General features: G+C 41.8%; 1 protein-coding gene and 1 long non-coding RNA gene across 11 annotated transcripts; both read left to right on the top strand.

The window, feature by feature from the left end:
• Window positions 1–1,848: 1,848 nt before the first annotated feature.
• Window positions 1,849–16,562, top strand: U2AF1 (U2 small nuclear RNA auxiliary factor 1). Of its 10 annotated transcripts, XM_075773064.1 has the most exons (11): window positions 2,014–2,143; window positions 3,006–3,547; window positions 4,638–4,725; window positions 4,951–5,007; window positions 7,517–7,583; window positions 8,391–8,457; window positions 11,740–11,789; window positions 12,377–12,475; window positions 13,687–13,820; window positions 14,152–14,244; window positions 16,306–16,562. In XM_075773064.1, exons 7-11 carry the CDS (start codon window positions 11,760–11,762, stop codon window positions 16,442–16,444), a joined length of 495 nt encoding a protein of 164 aa, XP_075629179.1. In that variant the 5' UTR covers window positions 2,014–2,143; window positions 3,006–3,547; window positions 4,638–4,725; window positions 4,951–5,007; window positions 7,517–7,583; window positions 8,391–8,457; window positions 11,740–11,759; the 3' UTR covers window positions 16,445–16,562. The 10 variants fall into 10 exon arrangements, with proteins under 10 accessions (XP_075629155.1, XP_075629162.1, XP_075629179.1 ...); XM_075773013.1 differs by lacking the exons at window positions 3,006–3,547; window positions 8,391–8,457 and adding an exon at window positions 6,896–6,926 and having other exon boundaries at window positions 2,021–2,143; XM_075773075.1 differs by lacking the exon at window positions 3,006–3,547 and having other exon boundaries at window positions 2,062–2,143.
• A 2,947-nt stretch (window positions 16,563–19,509) lies between these two features.
• On the top strand, window positions 19,510–24,978 carry LOC142604699 (uncharacterized). The gene is made up of 4 exons (XR_012838546.1): window positions 19,510–20,074; window positions 20,501–21,051; window positions 22,402–22,533; window positions 23,163–24,978. It is a non-coding gene; the product is annotated as an uncharacterized LOC142604699 (long non-coding RNA).
• Window positions 24,979–25,480: the final 502 nt, after the last annotated feature.

Here is a 25,480-nt window from a genome sequence, read left to right as displayed (position 1 = left end):
ATTGAGTTTAAAGTGCAGTGGTAAGCCTAGGTGGGAAGCAGACCAACAGTGAGCAACTGAGGCAAAGAAAGTACTTCTTCTAACACACCAACCTTATTGGGCACATACACTGCAAGGCAAAGCTAAGCAGCAGTACCTATTCTCTGGTAACAAGATCTTCTCAGACTTTGCCAGGGATTTCTGCTTCTAATGCATGGATCACAACTGTGAATTTGAAGGGAAGTCGGGGATCACAGGAGGAAGACAAAGGGAAGCTAATCTGTCCGTACGTGGCAGAAATTCTAGCAGAAAGCTGTCATCATCTCAGTAAGGAGCAGTGGAGAGCAGGTGAGCTTAACATCCCAAAAGAGTACATACAAAAAGAACGTGGCAGGACATACAGCAGTTCCAAGAAGACTGTCCTTGTTCTGCGATCTTTTGAATCAGCTCAAACCATCTGAGGAATTCCAGGGGGTGTCATTTTAAAATGCATTTTAAAAAATCTTTTGAAGTCACAACAGAAAAACATTCAGCTTACTTCCTCAGAACTGCACTTGTTGTTAAGTTTCAATTGTATTGTGTTAGAGCACAACACAGAATGCACTTGTGCTTGCAAATAGTCCTATTGACTACAACTGGGGCTGTGAACACTGTGTGAAATAAAGCATATTTGTAAATATTTCAGAGAATTCCAAAATATCTAAGGGATGAATTTTACTTGTAATACAGTGAGTGCTCAGGCTTTGTTTTCTGCATCAACAAAACGAGTAAGGTTGCTTTCCTGCAATGATTTTCAGACTGGAACACCACTTTTGTTGCAAATGCCGATCAGGCTGTGAAGTACCAGTCTTCTGCATGCATTACTATTCCAACTCAAAAATTGCAATTCGCTTGGTTTGCTTGGTTCAAATTTGCAGTTTTTGAAACTTCCCAGAATGACCAGAAAGAATTTGGTCCTACCCTCCACTCTGCTTTTAATTAAAATGCCTATTTTTCTTTGCAGCTCATCCAACTTTTATTTAAACTCCTTCAGAACCTGCACCTTCCTGCCTTTGAGCGTATACTTTATTCCAACACTTGAAGCCGTGATAACAAAGGTCTACTTCAGATTTCTCGCCAGTGCTGCTGTTTGTACTGATGACTAATCGCAGGAAGACCCTTTAGCTTCTAAGCAGCATCCGTATCTTCCTTACACTCTATATATAAACTCCTGTTCATGCAGTTTTAAAACAAAACCTTAAGCTCTGCTTTCAGGTCTGCCTTCAGCTGTTTGGGTTTGGTTTTTTCCAGACTGCCATCTTTTGAGTTGTCATGGCCTTCAGCCATGTGCCTCAATATCCATCAGAGGCTTCTCAATTTCCTTGAACCAGCGGCTAAGGTGTCTGTCTCCTGCTCTGAGCTTACTCTGGCAACATTCACATTGCTCCTTAAGTCTGGGTACAGCACCCCAATGGCCACGCCACACTGCAGAATGGGAGGAGGATGTAATTAGGAAATTTGGGTACACATCTGGACATGGAGGTCCGGTACACTTCAGTAATTCCCCCAGCTGAACCACTGCGAGAGTACAACGTGCTTTACAAGCGATGCAACACTCCCGACAAGATACCCGCCACTTTTTTTCCCACAGGGCGGTCTCCACTCCGCCACAGGCCGCTCAGTCCCGGGGGGGGGGGGGGGGGGGGGGGGCCCTGGCGCCCGTCCCCAAAACACCACCTCCCGGATTCCTGCGGTGAAGAGCACCGCCGTTCCCTCCGCTCTGGCGAGGGCAGGGCTCTAGCCCCGGCGGCAGCCGCCGGACACCGGCCCGGGGGTGACGGTGGGGCGGGCGTGGGGTCCCCCCGCCGCGGCCGGGTGCGCTCCGCTACAGCGCATGCGCGGCAACGGCACCACATGGCGCGAGCGGCAACTGCGCGCCCTGCCCGCGCCGCCGAAGGGGGAGGGGAGAAGAAGCCCACGCCGCTCCCCCAATGAGGCGGCCGGCGGTCCCAAGCGCATGCGCAAAGGACCCTGGTCCCCTCCCATTCCCCCGCCCGCAGGGCTCGGCAGAAGTGTTTCCGGCGCGGCGGCTGTGACGTACGCGGTCGGCGCCGGGCTGTCCGGCGGGCGGGCGGTGGGAGATGGCGGAGTATCTGGCCTCCATCTTCGGAACAGAGAAGGACAAGTGAGTGGCCCATCCCCCCTTTCCCGCGCCGCTCCCGCGGCTTCGGCGCCCCGGGGAGGGAGCTCGAGGGAGGCCGGAGGCTGGTGGCGGGTTCCGCGGGGACGCGCAGCGCCCGTCTGGGCGGCCTGTACCCATCGTGGCGGTCAGCCCTTCCCTCCCCCCTCCCCCCCGGGGGGGCACGGCCCGTTTCTTCCACTCCCGCCTCAGGGGCCCTGCGGCACCCCCGGGACTGTGGCGCGCGCCCGGGAGTTCCCCCGTGGACGTGGCTGCGCGTGGCCGCGGAGGGAAGAGGAAGCGAGGCGGGCGCGCTCCTTTCCCTTCCCCTCCCCCCCCCCCAAGGCCCGCGGCGCGGCCGCCCTCCTCCCCTCCCCCCTTCGCTGGAGCGCGCGTGCGCGCGCCGCCAGGGACAGGGAGGGAGGGGGCGCGCGCGCCTCCCGCCGCGTGGGGCCTGCGCGTACCCGCGCCGCCGGCCCCGCCCATGCGCTTCCCTCTCCCCTCCCGGGCCGGGCTGGGTCCGTTCTCCTCGGGGACTTCCTCCTTCCCCACACACCCCCCCGCTCCCCCGCCGCCATGCGGGTGTGCCCGCGCCTCGTGGCGCGTTGCCGTCGTTCCCCGTCGTCCCCCCGCCCCCGTCCGCCCCCTCCCTGCCCTCCCCCCCCCTCCCCCCCCCCGGCGGCTGCGCTTTTCTGGCGGCGGGCGGGAGCGGTCGGGGCCGCTGGGTGCCGAGCTTCCCGCCGCCACCGCCTCCTGCCAGAAAGGGCCTCTTCGACCCCTTTTGTTCGTGTCTCTGCGCCTCGCAGCAGCCCGAGAGCTTCCGCTCTGCTGCAAGGACAGCGACTGGTTATTTCTCCCCCCTCCCCAGGGTGCGGAGGATTTCCCCGACTGCTGCATCCTGATCCTCAGGCTTCTGCCTGCAGCCTTCCACGCGTCGGGAACGTCTCTAGTTTCTCTGGTTGTTGGAAGCATACTTACAAAACCCTCCTAACGAAAATTTGGTCACCGTCGGCCTGACCAAACCAACGTGTTTTTCCACTCGTAAAAATGAAAGGGGGCATCGATGTGCTACTGGACTAAAATTACTCTTGTCAGCCTCTGGCCGTGAGGCTTCTGTTTTCCTTCTACTTTGTAGTGCTGCATGCCAGTTCCAATTCCCTCATCTGTCAGAAAAGCGGTATCGGCAGCCTCTCTTGAGCTCTGTTACTGTAGCGTCCTTTCTGATATAATGCATTACAGTTTCACGCTATTAGTATATGCCGATACAGCAGGCATGAAATTCCTGTACTGCTCTTATTTTCTATTCAAAAAGCAAGCAGAACTGTCCAGAAACCGTTGAAGTTGGAAGCACTATTGGAAATTTTGTAGTTAGATACCTTTTTTGTTTCAGGATAGAGTTCAGAAAAGACAGTAAGTATATTGTAATGCTAAGTGTATATTTTCAAAAATGTAATGAAGAGTAAGCGTGTTACAATTTTACAGTGGAATGTTTTGCTACCGGTCAGATATGCTTTAGTACTTAAATATTTCTCCCTTCCATGAGCTGATGTTGGTTACACAGGATTCTGGAAAGAATTGGTGTTAACTGTGAGCATGGGAATAATAATCTTTCTTCCAGGACAATTCTTATATTTCACTTACATATATATAGCCCGTAATAGTTTTCTTGCCCTTCAGAATTTTGCATTCAGTTTTCCCAGTCAAGGTAACTAAACTCCGTATGGTTTTCTTTCATCATTCCGTGTGAATCACGCTTATATGAGAGTTGTGCTGGCGTTCCTCAGCGAGCATAGTTTTGAAGGTGTCGTTAGATGATAGTTAATTCAAGAAGAGCTTGTGGTTTAAAAAAATATTAAATGCTTCCTTTTAAAATTATTAACTACATTCATGGAAATGACTTAAATTTATTTTGCTTATGTGTATTCTCTTTGTAACATGATCTTTCTCTTCTCTGAATTATTTCAAATACCGTGTTGGCAGCAGTCTGCGTTACCCTTAGAGTCTAACTTTAAACAGGTGGTTTGTAAAACATTAGGTAGGTGCAACTGTATCAGCTTTAAAGCAGGTTATATTGCGTAGATTAGGGTGTTGCATGAACTAAGACACAACCATATATCTCATAGCTTAACTTTTCAGACTGTTTTTCACATTTTTTCCCATCCTGTCACCCAGTGAAACCGATCTAAAGACAAGAATGGAGAACCAGAAGGGTAAAACAGTAGTGATTGCTTCTGTCTGTGGTGGTGTCATGAATGCACTTTGGATTTGAGTAGCGGGTGAAATTGATAAGATGACTTGCTGTAAATTAGGGATAAAGAGGAATGGATATGAACAGGTTTGCTGTAAAGCTTTCCTATACTGTTTTGATTAATTTTTTTTTCTATGTTACTTCTCCACATCAAGATAAAGGCATTTAGGGCTTATGTTTTATAGGAATTGCATATTAATGTCTTTCTATTCCAATATGTAACTACCGTGGTGGTTTTTTTTTTACTTGCAGAGTCAACTGTTCGTTTTATTTCAAAATCGGAGCTTGTCGTCATGGAGACAGATGTTCTCGGTTGCACAACAAACCAACATTTAGCCAGGTTTGTTTTCCTTTTGTTTTATTTTTCTTGTGGAAGTATATTCTTGCTTCTTAAAATGTAGATTCTCAGATAACGTGAGATAGCAGATAAGTGAGTAATTACAGAGCTCCAGATTAACTAGTTCACTTTTGGCCCCAGTTTATGTGGGGTTTTGCTTTTTTTGGGGTATTCCATTTACTTCTCCCAGCATTTCTAATTATCTCCTGTCACCCTTAATGGCTGCAGGAAGCGATGCTGTTGTAAGCTTGCCTGTAGTAGAGACCAACCAGTGCTAACTTTCAGGTGAGTGTGCCTTCTCAGTGGTGTTTAGGCACTTAAACCATCCCAGATTTTTTTAAATCACAAACAGTGGCAGCATGTTCCACCTGTCTCAAAGGTGTGAACTTCAGTCCTTTATGCGTATAATAAAAGAAATTAATAAATAAAAAGGACTCTTCTGTTGTTATATTTGCTCTCTGACCCAGGCTCTTAAGTCTCGAGAGTAACTTACATAGTTGCTTTGAATGTGAAAGAATTGTTTCTTGAAAACAACTTGCCTGGTTGCTGAGGGTGTATATGTCACTTGACATATTATTTAATCTTTGGCTGTATGAATGTTTTTAGAGACATGATGTGTGACTGCACCACAAAAAAAAAAAGGTACAGTGAGTGATAGGGTTTTTATTGTTATGAGCTCTCTAGTTTTCAGAAATTACATTCCTGGAGAACTGTATGCTTTGCCTTTTTCTATCACTGCTGATTGTCAAAGTATACAGGTAAATAGATTTCTTTGGGAGTATTTTATATGATAAGAAGTGCCTGTGGAAGTTGTTGCATTATCAGCAGTTTAATCTACAAAGGTAAAGTTTACTTAGCCGTGGAGTCCTCTGCAAGTTCATCTTAGCTGACTTGGAGCAGGATTGATGAGAATGGTGTTGGTTTGGGGTAGAATTTGGGTATAACTAGGGAGGCAGGTATTATTCACGTGACCACCAGAGCGATGGTGCTCATGAAGTTAAACTTTGTGAGTGCTTGAGTGGGCAGGGGGAGTTCTAGGGGGGACTGTCTAGGTTACTAATCAGTAGGGACCACTGCTGGTACTTCATCAATGATAAGTTTTCCCCTTCTGGGAATTTAATAATTTTTAATGTAAATCTTGTATCTCAAAAAGAATATTGTCCGTTTTCAAAGCTACTCCGTGTTGCTGACCTCCATGGAGACTGTGCTGAAATGTGATTGGTTTTTTAGAGACCTGAATTTAGGTTATTGGCTACTAGAAAATATTTATAAATTAGACAACTTCCACAGTAGTTGTCTTTAAGTTAAAAAACAAAAACAACCCAAAAACCAAACTACATCTTTTTTTACCAGAAAACCCAACTTCACGCACATCAGTGGTTTCCTCTGTCAGTGCGGTCTTTAGCTTCACTTTAGAAGCTGCGGATGGCAATGCCAGCTGAAGTGGGTCGGCGGGGCATGTCAGGTTCACCCAGCGGTGCCTGGGACAGCTGTGGCATCCCACCTGGCAGGCGTGCTGCATTGTAACATCTCAGAGGTACATGGCAGGTGTGTAGGGTTCACTACAGAAATCTTTATTTGTATGCAGATTGATAATCAGCTGTGATAGAAAATAGAACAGATATCTTGCTAATGGGAAGTTACTGGCACAATATTTTTATCTTGTGTTGCTATTGCTAGTGCAGCTACTCTGTAGAAGAGCTGTGTTATGAAAGGTCGCGCGATCCAGTGTGATCAAATTACCACCAATCAGCAGAAACACTGTAACTATCTGCATGTTTCTGGCTCTCTCCAATTGTAGGCTAAAACATAGTTATTTTAAACCTGGGCCATGGAAGCACAAAGCTTTGGTTGGTATGACCGTACCCATTATAAAACAAGTGCGTGATTTTTAAATGTGATGTTACAGGTTATCTTTTTTACATGTTAAGTGGGCAGCATATGTAGGTATGACATTGCTGGTCCTGTGACTTTTTTAAGCTCTGAATTCTTACTGTGACTAATAATAATGTGTAAGCTAAAATTATTTGGGGATTGCAATTCATACTAACTAACATTGAGCTGGTATTTTAAGTAATCAAATTTCAATTTTTGAGCTGCTTACAGTGATATGGACGTTTGGAATTTTTTTGTAATATTAGTTTACTAACTTAAACATGGTTTGTTTTTTCAGACAACTTGATTTTAAGAAGAACGGTACAAATGTAAGGTTTCAAGTCTGCCTGGGCTAATTCTTCAAGTAAAAAGCAGAAGGGCTAAAAGGAAATTGTCCTTATTTGAAGGATCGGAAACATGTGAACCTATGATGCTATTATATTATTTAAACAGAAATTCCACCAAGAAATTCCTGATGCACAAAATGAGACATAGCTCTTGCCTAAAATCCTTACTGTCTGGTGTAATGTTTTAGACTCTGTGGCATCATGTATTATATGCTGTGCACGTAACACTATTCCCCCCCCCCCGCCCCGACTTACAATAATGAATCTGGTCTTGAAAGCTAGGCATCTCCTTAATACCGTGTAGTTTGACATCTTAGGTTACTGTGCCTCACAACTCCCATATTGAGGATGGCTGTTGAGACAAATGCAGCTCTTTCTTGGTGGTTAATTAAAACTGTTTTCATAATATGATGGTCTGGATGCAATTTTGGAAGATATTCTGCAAATACAAAAGGAAGTCTTAAGAATAAAATATTACTTTTAGCTGTTTGCAAACAAGTTGTCTCTTTGCAATTGTCTATTATATGCACAGCAGCCAGTAGAATTCCCCTTTTTATTTTTTTTCCCCGCAGACCATCTTGATTCAAAACATCTATCGTAACCCCCAAAACAGTGCACAGACGGCTGACGGCTCACACTGTAAGTCCCACAGTTGGAGAAATTTTTTTAAAGAATGGTGTTAAAGAGCCCACTCCTAATTATGAGAAAATAATGTTGGCTTCTGAGCTGCTGACATAAAGCTGTTGCAAACAGGACAAGTGACGGAACTCTTCTTGCGCATAGATCAAGAACTTGTCAAATGTGTGCAATTCAGAATGCAGAGTTGACTGCATAAATTGGCCTTGATGCAGGTTCTCTTTTGTACTGCAAAGCAAAACTTGATTGCTTAGTAATGCTGCATTCTTTTTAGAGGGTTAAACTGCAGACATTTCTCAAATTCTTGATTTAACAAAAAAAAAAATAAATAGGTATATATATAAAATGTACGGTAAGTTTCCCAAAACTGTGAGTTTTCTTTCATATTAACTTTTTTAGGAAAATGGAGATTTCATGTTATGCTGTAATTATTGTATTACTTCCTTTCCTGGGGTTTTGCTACTCAGAAACTATGCAGTAAAACCAAATTCAAACAAATTATTGTGCTTGTAATTTGAATACTGTGTTTGGATGCCATCTATTGCATATCTGCCTGAAATCATGCACTAACCCTCTAGTAACTTTGGTGAATAAAATAAAAAATACAATAATGGAGTATCATGAGATCTCTATTACTTTACAGTGTTAGGTTGATTCAGAAAGGTCACCAGCTAAGTGAAAGTTCTCCTTCTTGGGAGAAAATAACCACCTCTCTTTCAGCACAGACTCGGCTAAAGCGACCCTAAAGGAAACCGGTTTCTTGTTAAAATTATTTTCCATAATATAAAGTTGTTGCGTTTTGTATTTCAGACCATTGCCCTCTTGAACATTTACCGTAACCCTCAAAACTCTTCCCAGTCTGCTGACGGTTTGCGCTGTAAGTTCATACAAGTTCCTTCACTGGTTCCCTGGGCTTGATTGTCAGAGCTCAGTGTCGACTTAAGCTGGTCTACCATTTTAGTTTAACAGATCAAACTGACCACATTTCATTAAATGTGTCCAAAACAAACACACAAAAAACCCACCCAAAAACTTTTTTGTCCCACTCACCTTCCTCTCTACTCCCAAAACTGTGAGGGGAATCTGAATACCACCTATTAAAGCAAAAAGGGTTGAAATTTTACTTCCCCTGTAAAGCAGTCTTGGTTGCACTGCTTTCTTCCCTCCGCCTTTCTCCCTGCCAGTTGCCTGCATTCTAGGAATGTTTTTCTGTATGTTTTGTGCTATCCGTTAGGTTCCAGTGTCTAAAAGAGCAGGACAATGACACCTTGACTTCATCCAGAACAAATTTCCTGCTCTGTAAACGTTAAGAGAACTTGAATTTGAAACTTTTCAGACTGCATGCAGAAACTTGTCCTAGGTTAATGCAGCTTCCATTTAGAGTCTACTTTGGAAGAATACACTTTGACTGACAAACGCTTCCCTTCTGGCAGCTGTCCTATTTGGATAGATGCACGCTTAAAATGCCTTCCATGTTTTGAAAATTCAAATTCCAAAACCAAGTTGCACATTTATCTAGGAAAATATATCTTTAAAAGTACTTTTGAGGAGGGGAAGGCATTTGGGTATGGTCACAAACTAATTTAATGACTCCTCATGAGGTAGGAATGGGCATAAGAAAACACACCTACTGTGAGACTGGCAGAAGTTAAATGACCAGGATTGTTGATCGGCGATTACTGATATATCATTGCGATTGAATCATCAATATTAGAATAAGATTTAAACACAGGAAAAGAAAAAGTTTTAGGACCAAAAAGGATCAATGTTATTTTCTAACTAATATTTCTTGTTGAAGTGAATATTGACTGTGTGGTAATAAAGCTTTGTTTGGCTGTTCCTTTTTTTGACTGTTGGATTATAGACTAGTTCAGATTAGTTACCAGCATTTGATTAGACGTGCTTTGTGAAATCAGCCACTAACTTAAAAGTCAACACTGTCTCTTCTGCTTCTGAAAGTAATAATAGCCCAATTAAGTAAGCTAGATACGTAACGAGCTATGTAAGTTGTCTAGATGCTTAAACAGTTCTATTGGTTTGTAGGCTTTCTTGTTGCAGATGCTTAGTAGTTAATGCCGTTTCAGTAAAACAAACGATGTACAGTTGGGTATTTCCACTCTGTCCCTAAATTCTCAATACGCTGGTAACTAATTTGCACAGAGTTACAGCAGTTTGGTCTGTGGAGCTGTTTAGATTGTACAGCTGCAAGAGTCTTGAACAGATTCTTTAGCGTTCTCGATGCTCTGGTATCCAACTCTAGTTTGTCTTGACAAGCGGGTAGCTATTTAACAGAGCCTAACTGTACCTTCTGTGGTAGAGCTGGAGCTCTGTTATCAGTAGGTTTGCTGAAACTCCTGGCTCCCTGGTTTTTTGATACTTGTCCCTACTTAAGTACTGCATGTATTTGAAATGGATAACTTGGGTAGCTATTTAATGCTTTTGTTGTTGTTGCTTAACTGTCTTCCTTTCTATTGCCGTCGTAGAAGATTAACCTTAGTTTTGAACAGCAATAGTTTTCCGGGGTATTTTAATTAGTGATTGGGCTTCTCAAGGTTCAGATACCAGTAGCCCTGGAATATGAATGTTTGTAAAGCCTGTGCATATGTATGCTTCCCGCTTCAGAAGGACATTCAAGTAGTCATTAACTAACTGTTGCTTGTGATCTAATTTGACAATGAAATTTTATAAGTTTTTAGCACTTGTCCATCTTGTAAAACATAGTTATTCCCAGTGTGGCTCACAGACCCTCTGTCTGATATCTTTAAAAAAAAAAAAATTCTTTAGGTATTAGTAAGCTGTTATCAGTGGTGTTGGCAGAACCTTGGGAATATAGTTAAGTATTAAACTGTCTAGAAATACTGGTTTAATGTTTGATATTCTTTAATTTGCTATATAACAGTGGGGAAGCAGTGGGAAAGAAGAAAATTCTTAAAAGCAAACATGTTTCAAACACAGAAACAGTTAGCCTAAACTATATAACAAATGCCCCTTAGCCTTCTTCAGGAGGTGAGCTGGGTAGAAGAAAAGTAATTACAGTTCCATAAAGTGTGGCCAGATAATATTAGAGCCTTTGAAGAAAAATGTTTGTCCGAATACTAGGCAAAAATGACTGAGCCCAAAGCATCTCTTTTTTTTCATAGCAGCCTGAAGTGAATAAACTCAGTTGGTTCAGTTTCTTGTCTTTCACGTTCTGTGAACTAAAACAGTAGTGTTTGTAACTTAAAGGCTAAACTATTTTTCTAGCATAAAATGTAGGGTTCGTTTTAAAAACTGCTCCGCTTGATCTTAATAAACCACTTAACTGCTGAAGAGCTAATACGTTAGGCTTTAATGTATATGGCTTCATGTAGTTTAAAATGCTGTAGACTGGAAGAAATAAATGAAATTCATTTTTATATTCTTAATGCTTTGAAAAATTAGCCAAACTTTTGTTGTTTTTTATAGCAGCAGGCAAGCAGCGCTCATTTATCAAGTCCAGCTTGGAGCATGAAAATTATCTAACCTGAATATATGGCTGGCTTGTCTTGCACTAAAAAGTTGTCTGCAGGACTACAAAAAAAATAAGTGATGTTCAAAATTAAACTAAAAATTGCTCTCCTTTCTTTGAGGGCACTGAGAAAAGTGTGTCATTGCAAAAACTATTTTGAGCAAATTTAAAAAAAAAAAATCTGGGCTGTGTTACATTGTGAACTCTCAAATTCTAGTGTATATACTGGAGAGGTGGACACATTAAAATGAAATTCTGCCTTTAGGAAGAGGAACACTAAATTGTAATCATGCTTTAAAATATGCAAATGTAACAAAGCACTTGCCTTCTGTTTAGGTAAAATTGTTGGTAGATAGAGAGTGGGACTGTACATTAAATTTAAGTGATATTTCAAAGTAATTCCTTTCCCCTTTCTTTAAATTTGTGGCATACAAGTTTGGCTCTGATTAAAACTGGTTTTGATTTGATCATGTCAATGTAATGTTTTGACATATACTTTGGGGACTCAAAGCTCTTCATACATACTTATTTTTAATATTCCTATTAGTTAGCTTCATGCTATATGGTGTCTTTTATGCTCCAGATGGCCTCTCTAGATTGTTTTGTAGTATGATCAAAATCTCTTCTTCTGTATTTGTAAGCTCTAATTGATGTGACTCTTGATTTTTACAGGTGCTGTGAGCGATGTTGAGATGCAGGAACATTATGATGAATTCTTTGAGGTATGTAAAAGATGTAAAAATGCATTAAAATGTTTGTGGATTTGTTGATGCAAAGGAGTTAGATGGATTCAGAGAAAAGCGCTTGTTCCCTGAGGTGTTCATATAAAACTTAGAACTTTCAGTGCTAATATTTCCTGGTATAACCTTTGGTCAGTTTGGTTTTAACTTTACGGTTTTTAATAGACTTTGTTTAAAAATCAGCAACTTAAGTGATGTAGCATTTTGATTTCATGATCCCCTCCTTTCCTGTAAATTTAAAATATACTTAGTTAATTTGCTTCTATACAAATAATTAAAACTAGCATCAAGGCTTATGTGTCGTGTTTTCAGTTCATCTTATGCATTCTATAAATACTGTATGCATAATGTTTTCCATAGCTTTTTGTTGTATCCTGTTAGTGCTGTACTTGGATGGACACAGTACAGGCGAAGCAAGTGTGAACTTTAAAATCAGAAATGTAAAAAAAATGTTTTCTTGTTTTGCTCTTTTTTTAAAGAAGGCTGCCTTTTGCACTTACTAACAGTGAAATGCAATACTTTGTACTTTAATGTGCTGCAAACTCTTAATTGGTTGCTTTTTTGCTTAGGAGGTCTTCACAGAAATGGAAGAAAAATATGGTGAAGTTGAGGAGATGAACGTTTGTGATAACCTTGGAGATCATCTAGTTGGAAATGTATACGTAAAGGTAGGATAAAGAGATGTGTTTATATAATCAATAGGGGTGGCACTTACTGATTTATAATTTTAAAACCTACTATATGCTTGTAGATTTTGTGAGAGTAGCTCATCAGGTTGTAAGCTCCTCTCCAACTTCACAATCTAAAGTAGAAAGAGTGAAAATGTGAATGGAATCTGAAAGAAGTTTTAAGAGATGATGAGAAGCTTTCTTGATAATCAAAATCTGTCATTTTCATGAAGATTAACACTTCTTTTTTTTTTTTTACATTGTTATAAACACAGTCACCACTGCTGGACTGTTTAGCTTGCCAGGATTAATTTGGGGTCTGTCTTCCCATCACACTGGCTTTTAAGCACTTCATTATGAGCAGAGGTTTATTCGCAACAGGTGTGTTTATTTTCAACAGCTGCATTTATTTTCTAACTTCCCAGTTAAACAAAACATTTTGTAACCAAGTTACATTTGGCAGTAGCTGGGTGGCTTAAGGTGCAAACTGGAGCACTTGAGTTTAGCTCTTAGAAGTCATTGGTGTCTCTTGAATAATGAGTACAAAGTTGTCACCTGCAGAAATGTTACTGTGTGTACACAGTGTTGGGAAGATGTGCGAGAGTTTGAATATTTTTACTGTACATTCCCTTAACTGGAAAGTATTTTCATGCCTAAAATTCTCAGCTGTGTAGGTCATAACCAGGAAAAAAACCCTTGTTTTTAAAAATTTGCAAGTGGTTAGCTGTGAAAAGGAATTTCAAATTTAAGTTTTACCTTTATTGTAAAACAGGATCAGATTTTTGTAAGTTCTAATTTAAATGAATGAGACCTTCAGTTCTCATGGAGATTTCTTTTAAAATGTTTGAAAAAAATCCATTGCATTTGGAGCATTAATGTTCTAGAAAGTACTCTTAAGCATTCTTTTTGTTTAAAGTTGTCCTAAGAAAAGACAGTATCTTCTGTCATATCTTTTAATACAAGCCACAAAACTTGAAAGACCAAGTAGAACACTACTAAGAGAAAATAGCAATGTTTTGATTAGCTCCAAGTCCTGATTAATGAAAAGCTAGTATCTTTACCTTTGATTTGATGGATTGTCCCAGGAACTCTGAAGTAGCTTCTAGTTTGATTACTAGTCCTAAGCCTCAGGTATTGCACAACTGATTTGCTAAGAATCTTTGATCTATTTCTGCTTCTTTATAATGTGAGAACGTTAATTTTACCTTCAGTTTCGCCGTGAAGAAGATGCAGAAAAGGCTGTGATTGACCTGAACAATCGCTGGTTTAACGGACAGCCCATTCATGCTGAGCTTTCACCTGTGACTGACTTCAGAGAGGCCTGTTGCCGTCAATATGAAATGGGGTAAAAAGTGACTTCCTGTTTGCCTATGGCCATATCCTTGAAATGCTTGCACAGGCAGAGTGGGTGCTTGGGTGTGGCTCCGATGTGTAGGAAGAAAACCACTTCAGGTAATGTCAGTAGGGAGGAACTGCGGTCAACTTCTTGACTTGTGCTGTCTTTTTAGGATTTTGATCTAGGAGTGAGTCGATGTCGGTAAATGATGCTTGCAAATTACTGGTTTTAATGTTAGAGGTGATTAACTTTTAGATGGCTGGAGGTCTGCTAGGCTTAGGGCGAATGGTTACAGTGTAGAGCTGGGAGTTTCAAAGGTGTCTCTTTAATTCTGTTTCAGAGAGTGTACACGAGGAGGTTTCTGCAACTTTATGCATTTGAAACCCATTTCTCGAGAGTTAAGACGCGAGTTGTATGGGCGTCGTCGTAAAAAGTAAGTTTGCTTTTAAACATGATTGAAACAGGTAAACTAAGGATCAGGTGCTGAAAATTCTGAATGCAAACCTTTAAACTTAAGTCCTCTTGTTTTTTTCTAATGCAGTTCTGACACATGCCAATGAAAGGGCATCAAGTAAAGCTGGCAAGTGGCCAGTTTAGAACAAAGGAATAGATCTTTGTTTAAACAAAGAAAAGTTACAGTGCTTTTTGCTCTGCAGTGCTGTGGATGCTGAAGGTTGATGTGGCTTTAAGAGAAGGCCGGGCTCAAGGAGAGGAATATTCACTGAGTTACTAAGTACATAGGGCCTACCTGTGGTTCAGATCTCCAAACTGCAAATTGTTACAGGTGGACATTATTTGGGAGAAGTATTGCTTTATGCCTCTTCTCTATTTTATTGTCTCCTAAACGTACTTGCTCGTGGCCTCTGTTAGAAGCAGGCTACTTGGCTAATGGGCATTTTGGCAGAATCAGATCGGCCGCTTCCAGCATTATGCATGAGCATATCTATAGATTATATTCACTAGCCAGCCTTTTTTATATTCAATGGTTAATGGCTAACTTTCCTAGCCTGTATTCATTCCTTAGTGTTAGCAACAGGCAATCACTGTATTGAGCTCACTTTTTATTAATGCTAGCCTCACAATGTGACCTTTCTTGATAAGAATTCTCAGTAGGGCAAAGGAATAGTAATTTTGCTTAGTGGCAAAAAAAGATTGTGATAAATATGTTTTATATATTTATCTTGAATTATTTATTGAGGTACCGTGTAGAAAGGCTTATACCACTGCTGTTACTGTGATACCTGTCTTGTGAATGGTTCACTTGGAGCTGAATTCAATCTGCTTGGTTTTAGGACCTTGCGATTTAGGATAGGCATATAAAATTGTTGCGCTTCTTTTTATGTAGAGCACAATTTTGTAGGTTTCTTTAAATCACAGCAGGAGCCTAGGATTACGAATATGTTTCTCCTATAAATGTCTCTAATTGGCAGTGTCTTGGAATTTGTGAGGATGAATTTAACTTTGGAAATTGTGGATTGTGTTGCTTAGGCACACTTATTTGTGCCTAAATACTTTCCTAAAATATCCCAATTAATATTAATTTCAACAAATGTAAGCTTTTAAGATGTTCGAATGATTTATGAAAAAGACAAAGTATGCTCTTGTATCAGCCTTCTGGTCACTTCTACAAATCTGAATCTGTTGGACTTAGTAAGGCTAACTAAAAGGTAGCACCTTCTGTTGCAAGAAGGATCAGACATTCCCATCCCAAAACATCTCACCATGGAAGAATATTCTTCAAACTTAAGACTTATAGCATTCCTTTCCCTGAGCTTTTTTAGTTCTGATGTAATTTCTAGACCTATTTAAACTGTACTGTTTACCTATTTTATAAAATTGAGTTTTCTAAAATGCTAAAAAACATTAAACTACTCTTTTCCTTGACAAGTGCCATATAAATCCATAGTAGCTGTGTTAGCAGTACATTCTGGGTGGTTTCAGCTTTCTTCCTGAGTTTAAGTCATTGACCTCTGAGGCAGAGAAGATTATTTGCAAATGCTGATACCTTCTAGAAGCAGGGGGAGAGGGGCAGGAAAAAAGTTACCTTTTTTTCTTTTGAGTTGTAATTGCTAATTAACGCAGTTGATCTAATAGGAGTGGACTTACAAACAACTGTAGGCTTTTGCTGTGTGTTAAGAGCTATTCATAACTGCAAAAGCAGGTGTCCCCTTCTCTTCCTTCTTCAATTAACAGCTGTGTAACACTGCGTTTGGTTTCTCTACATGCCTTTCCTTAGATTTTGCACACCCGTTACAATGGCTGACTGGCAGTGAACCGTTGAATCTTTACGGTGTGTGTTGGCTCCTCGATGTTAAGTTTGTTCAGTTTGTAAATACGGGGTTTCGCAGCCTGAGTGCCAATTTACCAATCCTTCTAATGCCACATTGTCTTTCTTCTCCCTCATTACTCACGTCCTTAAGTGTTCTACTGTCTGGTACTGCAGGTAAATTGCTGAATGTGATGAAACAATAAAATGTTCAAACTTTCTTTGAAGGCATAGATCCAGGTCGAGGTCCCGTGAACGTCGGTCTAGATCCAGAGATCGTGGTCGTGGAGGTGGTGGTGGAGGAGGAGGAGGACGTGAACGTGATAGGAGGCGGTCAAGAGATCGTGAAAGATCTGGTCGATTCTGAGCCATGCCATTTTTACTGTATGTCTGCTAGAAAGTGTTGTAGTTTGACCAAACAAGTTCATAATGAGATTTTTTTTAAAGATGGGCTTCTGAATAAAAAAATTTGTAGTGATACAGTATTCTTTGTGTAACTTGTTTCTTGTGGGGGGAGTCTTTTTAACTGTCATTCCTCTATCTTGACAAATACCTGAATTAACTATGCCTGAGGGAAAGGTGGTAAATGTATTGGAGGAGCGCCAGTTTTGTTTTTGTTTGTTTTTTTTTATTCGGGTATAATTTGAACTGTTGATGAAAATGTGTGTGTATATAATATAAAATATTATATACATAGTAAAAATAATATACTGCTTAAGAAACAGTTACTCACATAAGTTTCCCTTTTCTGCTATGCTGTCTGCTTATTTAGGTTAGTTTAGGCACATTTAAAAGGAAGGCTGTGCAAAATGCATTTATTTACCAGGTAGAAACGCTTAGTTACAAAAATGTATGTTTGTTTGTTACCAGAAGTCTGTGCTCTGTCTATCAATGTGACTGTGGCATTTACAATAAATCCAATTTCTTGGTGTAAAATCTAAAGCCTATTTTCTAAGCACTCTGGAGTAGTTGAGTTGCTACTCCTGGCTGTGCCAGTTCATAGTTCAATTTTTTTTTTTTTTGATTCTTGACTAAATTCCTTGTCTTTGGCTGGAAGGAAAGTTGCCTAGTGCAGTGTGGAAAAAAAAAAAGTATTCTTTTTATTGCAATGATTCATAAGAGGCAGGTGAGGTTTTTAAAAAAAAAAAAACAAAACTCATGCTCCATGCAACATGATACATAGGAGCTATTGAAGGAAATGCAAGGTCCTAAATGCAAGGACCAAATTTCTTAACAGAGTGATTATTTTTTTTCCACTCTATGTTCTCTTAGCTGTCATTTAATGAAAAGCATTTTGTTAGCTTTCAAGGTCTTAGGAAACTAATTGGATGCTAGTGGAAAATAATTTTTTTCCCACCTTTACTTGCTTTCTGATAGTTTGAAGTGTGATAAAAGCTAATGGATAGGTGGCAATTTCTGCACAAGCGACATCTTAAATAGCACAATAGCTATATATCATAGGTTGTGTATCACTTAAGGAGTTAAAGCTCCAATTGAAATGTTTCTGGAACATCTTGAGAGACAACTTGTACAATGGCTGGCTTGCAGTGTAACTTCATTCATGTCTAATTTTATTCAAAATGTAGTAAGAAATTGTGTCAGTGGCCATCTTTCTGCAAGATACACCTTCATGTACATGAAGCTACGTAATACAATATAGCTTTCCAATGAGGGAGAGAATTTACTAGTGCTTTGTTAGTTCTGAGTTGAATAACTTGCTAATGATAAATCTACTCCTTGATTATTATGAAGTAATGAAATAGAAAGGATATGGAACCATTACATAGCCAGATCAACAAACCAGCTTCTCTCTGCCTCCAAAATTAATATAAAACCATTTTGTTCACTGGAGCTTAAGAGTTAGCAAACAAAAGATTATTGAAAAATGAGCTCATGTAAATGAGTCTGCTTTGCCTCTTACAACTAAATTCTTGCACCAATTCAGTTTGAATTTATTTTGTGCTCACTGGATGGTTTGGCCAACCAGATTGTGAAACTTTTTTTACCAGTAACATTTTTAAAGAAATGTATCTGTCTATATGACGATGGCTTCACTGCTTAATGTTTCATTGCAAAGTACATAAATTGTGCTTTCTTTTCACTGGAAGAAATTGAGCAGTGCCTGGCAACAAATGGCTGAACTGAAAGCTGTGGTATTTCTGCTGGCATTAGGAATTTAACCTTGATAATTTGGTTCTTGCAGTTTGCAGAATGTTAATCCAATTCTGTTTCCTCTTCAGTGAGACTTAGGATTATTAGTCAGCTAATTTAAATCTCAAGCTCAAAAAGGTGAGGATAGTCTTTCTGGTTTTTAAAACAGTATCTAGTATAATGTGGATACTATTTAAAAAGGTTTAAGGGTCTTTTTTACGCAGATTAATGACACAAGCTGATTTGCTCTGTAAACAAGTTAATTTTAAACTTGTATAAATGTGACCCTTTAACAGCTTTCATCTGTTTATCTAAACCCTATTATACTGCCGGTGTATATTTGTGTGATCAGATAGCAGTAGGTTGATTTCTCCCTCTCCCCCAATACAATTTTTCTTAAGAAAGCATTCTTGAATTCCACCAAGTGCATAATTTTATGGTCTGATTGCACAGCGACCCAAAAATTAACCACGTAACTGGAATATGTCATAACGGGCACTGAAAGGAATGGATTTTACTGGATACTCAAAGGCAAAAATGCGTGCACTGATCATTACCTGATCGTGTAACGATTACGTAGTGACAGCATTCAGTATATAAACTAAGCTCATGACATATCTTCAGTTAGGTTCACCTTTTAAGACTATACTATCAGTAAAATTCATCAAACTTGAAATGTAAACTGCACAAATTTGATTAAACACTTATACATGGACACATGGTAGTCCAAACTGTATTGGTTTACCAGTATGAACCAAGTGGAAATCCTACCTGCTATTGTTGCTCACAATGTCTTAATTTTTTTTTTCCCCCCCTCCTTCCCAAAGGTACCTACTTCTCACAAATACTTAGTTGTTGACTCTTCTGTTAAAAAGTGGATCTTAACTTATGGAATTCCTTTACCTCAAATAAGTGACAGCATACAGTATTTTCTGAAGTCTGAGTCAATTAGGTTGAAACTGTTAATCCCAAGTGGCTTCCTCTTCTTTGTATTTGGCTCTTATTCTGTGAAAATGCTGCTTGTCCATGAATATGATGTATGCTGAGACTGTAAAACCAAATGGAGAAAACTTGTTCAAAATAAAGCCTTTTTTTTTATAAGAATCTGACAAAAATTATCCCTTTCCTTTAGATGGGATGCTGCTCTTTAAATGACTAATGAGGACATAGACTACAAGTTTCAAATTTTTAGCTCTTGTCTTGAGCTATTTTTTGAATGATTCTTTGCCTTCTGTTTTTTAGAGCTAGTGGAGCATGTCTTCAACTCAAACCCCCCCACAAACCCCAAATGAACAAAAAAACCAAACCCAACCAAAAAACCCCGAAACCCAGCCTTTTCATGTTTACTTGACAAAGTTGAAGTGTCACAAGAGTGCAACTTGGGGTTAGGAGGTGGGGTTTTGTTTGGGGTGGTTTTTTTTTTTAATTGGTAAGGGTTCTGGTTGAGAGATCCCGCAAGTTTCTGTTGCACTGATCTGTAGAGAACAAGAAGGCTCGTTTTTAACAGAAAGCGTGTTTCACTGAAGAAATGAGTAACAGAGGGATTGTGGCTTTTTAAAGATGATTCTTCCTGGTGTTGCTCAAGCTGCAGAACTTTGGGTGTTAACAACTGTGTCCACTGATGCTATTTTACATCAGCACCTTAAACTGAACATACTGTCTTTAATACATTAGAAATGAAACTACTTTCACAGCAGTTGAGGAGGGGGGATGTTAATCACTCCCTCTCCAGACGCTTGTAACCACCGCTGTTGCTGCACTGCTAACTGCCCCAAAAAACCTGTCCTGTTCAAGAGAAGTCAGAGCCGAGAAACGGAACCGAGTTGGTGTGCACTCACTTCATCTGGTAAGGAAGTAATCTCTGATAGGTAAGGCTGTTGTAGAACAGAGTGTTTGTAGCTGTATTTGCCAATTTTTGCAAGGATGAAGATGAGCTAGATTACTGTAGAGCACAATTTTACCTTGGAGTGTATTTTGGAAAAAAAAAAAAGCAATCTGTAGAATAAATCAATACATCTTCATGTTGAATTGATACATGATGCATTCTGAAACTGTGCACAAGTATTTCTGAATTCATCCACTTAGCCAATGTTATGTTATTTTCAAATGTCTCCAAATTCTTTTTGCAATATTCAGTTTGTTAAATCTACGCTTACGGAAAATGGGGCAATTCTCCTGAACTATGTGGACAATCCTTCCTTGTCAGCAAGGTGCTCATCGGTCATAAACATCTAATCCTCTGTTAAGGCATGTCATGTTTTACTTCTTATAGAATTGTAACCTCCAGCAAGAAGAGCCACCAAGTGAAAGGACACTGCTATCCTGTACCGCGGTCCCGCAGTCTTCAGCAGCAGAACCACTTCAGAAGGTCCCCTGTTTTCCTGCTGGAGGTTACTGCCAAAAAAGGTGTTAATTCAATTGATCTAAAGTTTCAGCTGTAAATTGGATTTATAGAATCTGGTTTCAACAATGGAAGGTAACAAACCAGATCTGCTGCCAACAGTAGCTCTGGTAGCCGGTGGCTTAATTTTGACATATGGGAAGTGTGAGGGGGAAGGGTGTGCTTAGCTCATCTCTAGCTGTTAAGGCGCAAATGCCTTACTACTTAGCAGTGCTCCACTAATCATCAGGTTTGGTACTTTTTCATAATTTTTCATAATTTGCTTTCTAAGTAGGTTGTTTTGACAGGACCAAAGGCAAGTTACATGTATTGGTAGATCAGCAGAGCAAAAAGGTGGTAACTTCTGATGAAGTGGTGAGATGCAAGTGAGGCTGGGGGCAGCAGCCACTTCTTGGGTGAGCTGGAGCCCTGTAGCAGCTTGTGTGAGTATGGTTGCCCCTTTGATCCAACTACCTTAAAAATATTCAGAGCTTTGCAAGCTATTCCCACTAGGAAGAGAAATGTAATATGATTCAGGTATTCCTGAAAGCTCAACGTGACCCAACAATGTGCGCTTGCAGCCCAGAAAGCCAGCCATATCCTGGGCTGCATCAAAAGAAGCGTGACCAGCAGGTCAAGGGAGGTGATTCTGCCTCTCTACTCCACTGTACTGCATCCAGCTCTGGGGTCCCCAGCACAGGAAAGACATGGCACTGTTGGAGCGAGTCCAGAGGAGGGCCGTGAAGATGATGAGAGGGCTGGAGCACCTCTCCTATGAAGACAGGCTGAGAGAGTTGGGGCTGTTCAGCCTGGAGAAGAGAAGGTTCTGGGGACACCTTCTAGCAGCCTTCCAGTACCTGAAGGGGCCTACAAGAAATCTGGAGAGGGACTGTTTACAAGGGCATGTAGTGACAGGACAAGGGCTAATGGCCTTAAGCTGAAGGAGGGTCGATTTAGATTAGATGTTAGAAAGAACTTCTTTACTGTGAGGGTGGTGAGGCACTGGAACAGGTTGCCCAGAGAAGCTGTGGCAGCCCCCTCCCTGGAAGTGTTCAAGACCAGGTTGGATGGGGCTTTGGGCAACGTGGTCTAGTGGAGGGTGTCCCTGTCCATGGCAGGAGGGTTGGAACTAGATGATCTTTGAGGTCTCTTCCAACCCAAACCATTCTGTGATTCTTTTGGGACAAACTCATGTGTTTTTGACAAAGGTTTGCTGAGCGCTGTTTTCCCAAGCACTGTGAGATCAGTGTGCTGTAGACCACCTCCAGCTCTCAGTTTCCAAAGCTGCTCTTTTAGTTAGGTTTGGAAGAAAAACAAATAAATAGTTTAAATAAATTGTTTCTGCTCTGGTTTCAGTGAGCTGTAAGACAAAGTGGGGAGAAAGGCAGATAGCAATCAAGCTGGTCTCCCTGCCTCTTTGTTTTTCACAGAAAAGCCTTTAGTCTACCAGGCTGAGGCCTGCTGTGCTTTTGCCAGCACCTGGCTTGATTTAAAGTCTTCCTACCTATGCAACTGAATATTGGCAGTGTTTCAGATTGTTCTCACTTTCATCCTGGAGCTGTCTGGGATTCCAGCCAGGCGGCAGGAGGGAGCTGCAGCCTGTGCACCAGCCTGCCTCCTGCACCTGAGAGCTGTGGGAAGAGCTGGGGGAGCGACCGCTCCTCCCTTTTATACCCACCCTTGTCTCTCTTGAGAGCTAATACTGCTCATGTGTACAAGAAAGATGAGAGCTTTCATGGACCAAAATAGTCCTGCATCTTCCATCATTTCCTCTGCCTTCCTCCTTTCTCTAGTGAACACGAAGGATGCTTCCTCTTGTATCGGTGGAGAAAAAAAGGCCTGGAGCTGCAGGAAGAAGAGACTTGATAAAGGGACTCGAAGACAGGATGCGAAGAACTGACTTCTGGACAAAGCATGAGTGGAAAGTGAGCAGACTGCATTACTGACTTTGGGATTGCACGCAACATTAATTGTTGCTGGGCTGGGCTGGGGATGGGCAAGGGAAATTCCAAAGTCCAGGACAAGCTAAAAGCTGACCAAGTAATAGTCTCATTAATGTCTGGGCCAGTCTTTTCATTCTGGAGGCGTTTGACTCATGATTTTTGATCCTTTCATGTGACTGCATTGACCACAACAAAGAGACATTTAATTGCCCTGCTAGCTCAGCCTCCAAGGAGCCAAGCCTCTGGTCTTTTGGACAACTCTGTGATTCTCACACACACACATGTGGTGGCAGCTGTAGCACCTTCCAGAAGGATCATCTTTATGCAAAGGGAATAGTGAAGTAGTGAATTGAGAGTACTGGATTATGTCCTCCTTGCAGTACTAGTAGACAACCCGAGCAAGGTCTCCTGACAGTCTCTCACTCCACCCTGGTATCCAGGCTGGGTTATTGCAGTCTGCATGGGTGGCTTGCCAGGTGAGAGAAAAAACTGGCTGGGTCCTTGGGCTTAGAGGGCAGTGATTAATGGTTCATACCCTCCCTGGAGACTAGTTATGAGTACCATATGGGTCTGTGCTGGTATCTGTCCTGGTTTAATATTTTTTTTATCAGTGACTTACAGGAGAAAATGAGTGTGTCCTCATCATGCTCGTGGATGACACTGAACTAGGGTGGTACACCTGACACTAGTGGGCAAGGCAGTCACCCACAGGGACCTGGACAGGCCAGAGGGACAGGCCAGCAGGAACCTCATGAAATTCCGCAAGAACAAATACAAAGTTCTACCCCTTGGGTGGACCAACCCCGGGGAAGGCACAGGCTGGGGACTGCTCTGCAGTTAAGGTCCGGGGTGTCACAGTGGGCCGCAAGCTGGACAGGAGACCACAGCGTGTCCTGAGAGCAAAGCAGGGGAGCAACTGCATACTTGGTGGTATGAACACGGACAGCCAACAGCCTGAGGGCAGTGATTATCCCCCTCTGCTCGGTACCCGTGAGAGCATACCTAGGTACTGCCTGCTGTTTTGGGCCCCAGTAGGGGAAAGACACGAGTAAGTTGAAGTGAGTTGGTGGGAGGTGGGCCTCCAAGACAGTCAGTGGCTAGAGTGGTGGCCAGCCCTGTGAGGAGAGGCCAGGGGAGCAAGGCTTGCTTAGCCCAGGGAAGGGATGACTGGGGGGGGGAACCTAACAGCCACCTCCTTATGCCTCCAGGGAGGTCAGCAAGAGGAAGTCAGGATGTTTACTGCAGTCATATATCGAAAGAGAGAAGGTTCCAGCTGGGTGTAGGGAAAACATTTTCCCTATGAGGATAGCCAGGCACTGGACTGGCTGTGCAGCCTCTGTCCCGGGAGGCTTTCAAGACCTGACTGGACAAGGCCGAGCAACCAGGGTGGACCCTGCTTTGAGCAGGAGGCTGTACTGCAGACCTCCTGAGGTCCTTTCCAGCCTGAGCAAGGCTGTGGTTCCAATGTTCAGCATAAATCCTCATTGCGGCAACTCTGACCTTTTCCACTTTATCCTGTTCTGAAGGAACATCAAAAATGGTTAATCCCTTTCCTCATTGCCCTTGAGCTAAGTGAAGACAGTTCTGCCTCTATTCAGTTTTCTCTTCTCCGAACAATGCCACTTCCTTCAGTGTTTCATCTTGGGCTGTGTTTTTCTCTATACCTTCTTCTCATGTTCCTCAGACCACATCCCATGTGGGCCGTATCTTTTTTTGAAATGCAGCATTCCAGATTGGACATGGTACCTCAACAAAGCACACCAGTGCTGACTGCCATGTGTCCTGCAGACTATATTCCTGTTTGCATAACCCTGTATGATATTTGCTTTTTTCACAACAGCAGGGCCTTGTTACCTCACATGGAGTTTGCAAGGCACTATAGTCATACCTTCCACTCTACACAGATGCATCCAGATAGGGGCTATCCTACACTGCAGTCCCAAGCAGCTGATTGCTCCTGCCTGGCTGAAAATTTTGCATTTGTCCTTATCAGCCAACTTCCTGTTTTACTTTCTCTTCTCATTTCTCCAGCCTGTCAAAGATCGTTTTGAATGGTGATTCTGACCTCCAAATTGTTTGCGGGCTCTCCTGTGCAGTTAAAATATGGAGTGGCTCTTCTTGGGCTGCCTTTTCGTCCCTTTGTATAAAATCATTTCCACAGGCTTGTGCAAGAGCCTTGTGCTCTCCCTTCCCCGACAGGCTCTGGGTACCACCAAAGCACCATTGGTTCTTTGGGTGACTTCATTAGTCGCTCACAAAAAGCCTCCTCCACCTGATCTTCCTCCTTCAGTGATCCTACCACAACAGCATTTACCTTCCCCCCCGCCCTGCTTTGATCACAGATCACAGATGTCCAAGGGACCTCTCTCCTCAACCTTTCAGTCTTCAGCATGTCTACTCATCACTGATAGAAGAAACAACATTCTCTGCTTGCCATTCCTAAACAAGCTGTTTATTTCTACATTAATATTCCAGCTGGTGCCACATCACTGCTATGCTGATCAAATCATAGTTTTGATTATATACCAACCCCCACCACAGCTCCTCTTCTTCCTTGGGAAAAAAAATACTCCTGAGTACTATAAGATCTCAGGAACTGGTTTAAGTGAAATCGGTAGTGACCTGCTGATTTATGGGAGTTATTCACAAGGCTAGGTTCAAGAGTAATTTAAGTGTCCTGCTGATTGGCCTCAGCCATAACGGGAGTAATTAGTGGGTGGTGGGATGGAGAAAAGCTTTGTGTATTAATTCCCAGCCACCATGACTGATTTTAATGCTACTAATGCCAATGGTACAGTGTGGGTCGGTGTTGCTGTGGATATCTTTTAAGTCAGGGGTTTTTTAAAGTCAAAACTCCGATTTTCTTGTAAGTGTCGCCAGTTTACCTTCACCTGGCCGCTGCCATGGTGAAGGAGATTGAATTTTGAGT

The sequence above is a fragment of the Balearica regulorum genome, chromosome 1 (assembly GCF_011004875.1).
Source record: "Balearica regulorum gibbericeps isolate bBalReg1 chromosome 1, bBalReg1.pri, whole genome shotgun sequence".
NCBI lineage: Eukaryota > Metazoa > Chordata > Aves > Gruiformes > Gruidae > Balearica > Balearica regulorum.
Note: the sequence above shows the minus strand (reverse complement) of the source record. Positions and strands in the feature narration are given on the sequence as shown.

Coding starts and splice junctions, on each gene's coding strand:
- U2AF1 (XM_075773013.1), top strand. CDS start 4,679: ATGGAGACAGATGTTCTCGGTTGCACAACAAACCAACATTTAGCCAG. Junction 4,726..4,950: donor ACAAACCAACATTTAGCCAG/GTTTGTTTTCCT, acceptor TAATGGCTGCAG/GAAGCGATGCTGTTGTAAGC. Junction 7,584..11,739: donor GACGGCTGACGGCTCACACT/GTAAGTCCCACA, acceptor TGATTTTTACAG/GTGCTGTGAGCGATGTTGAG.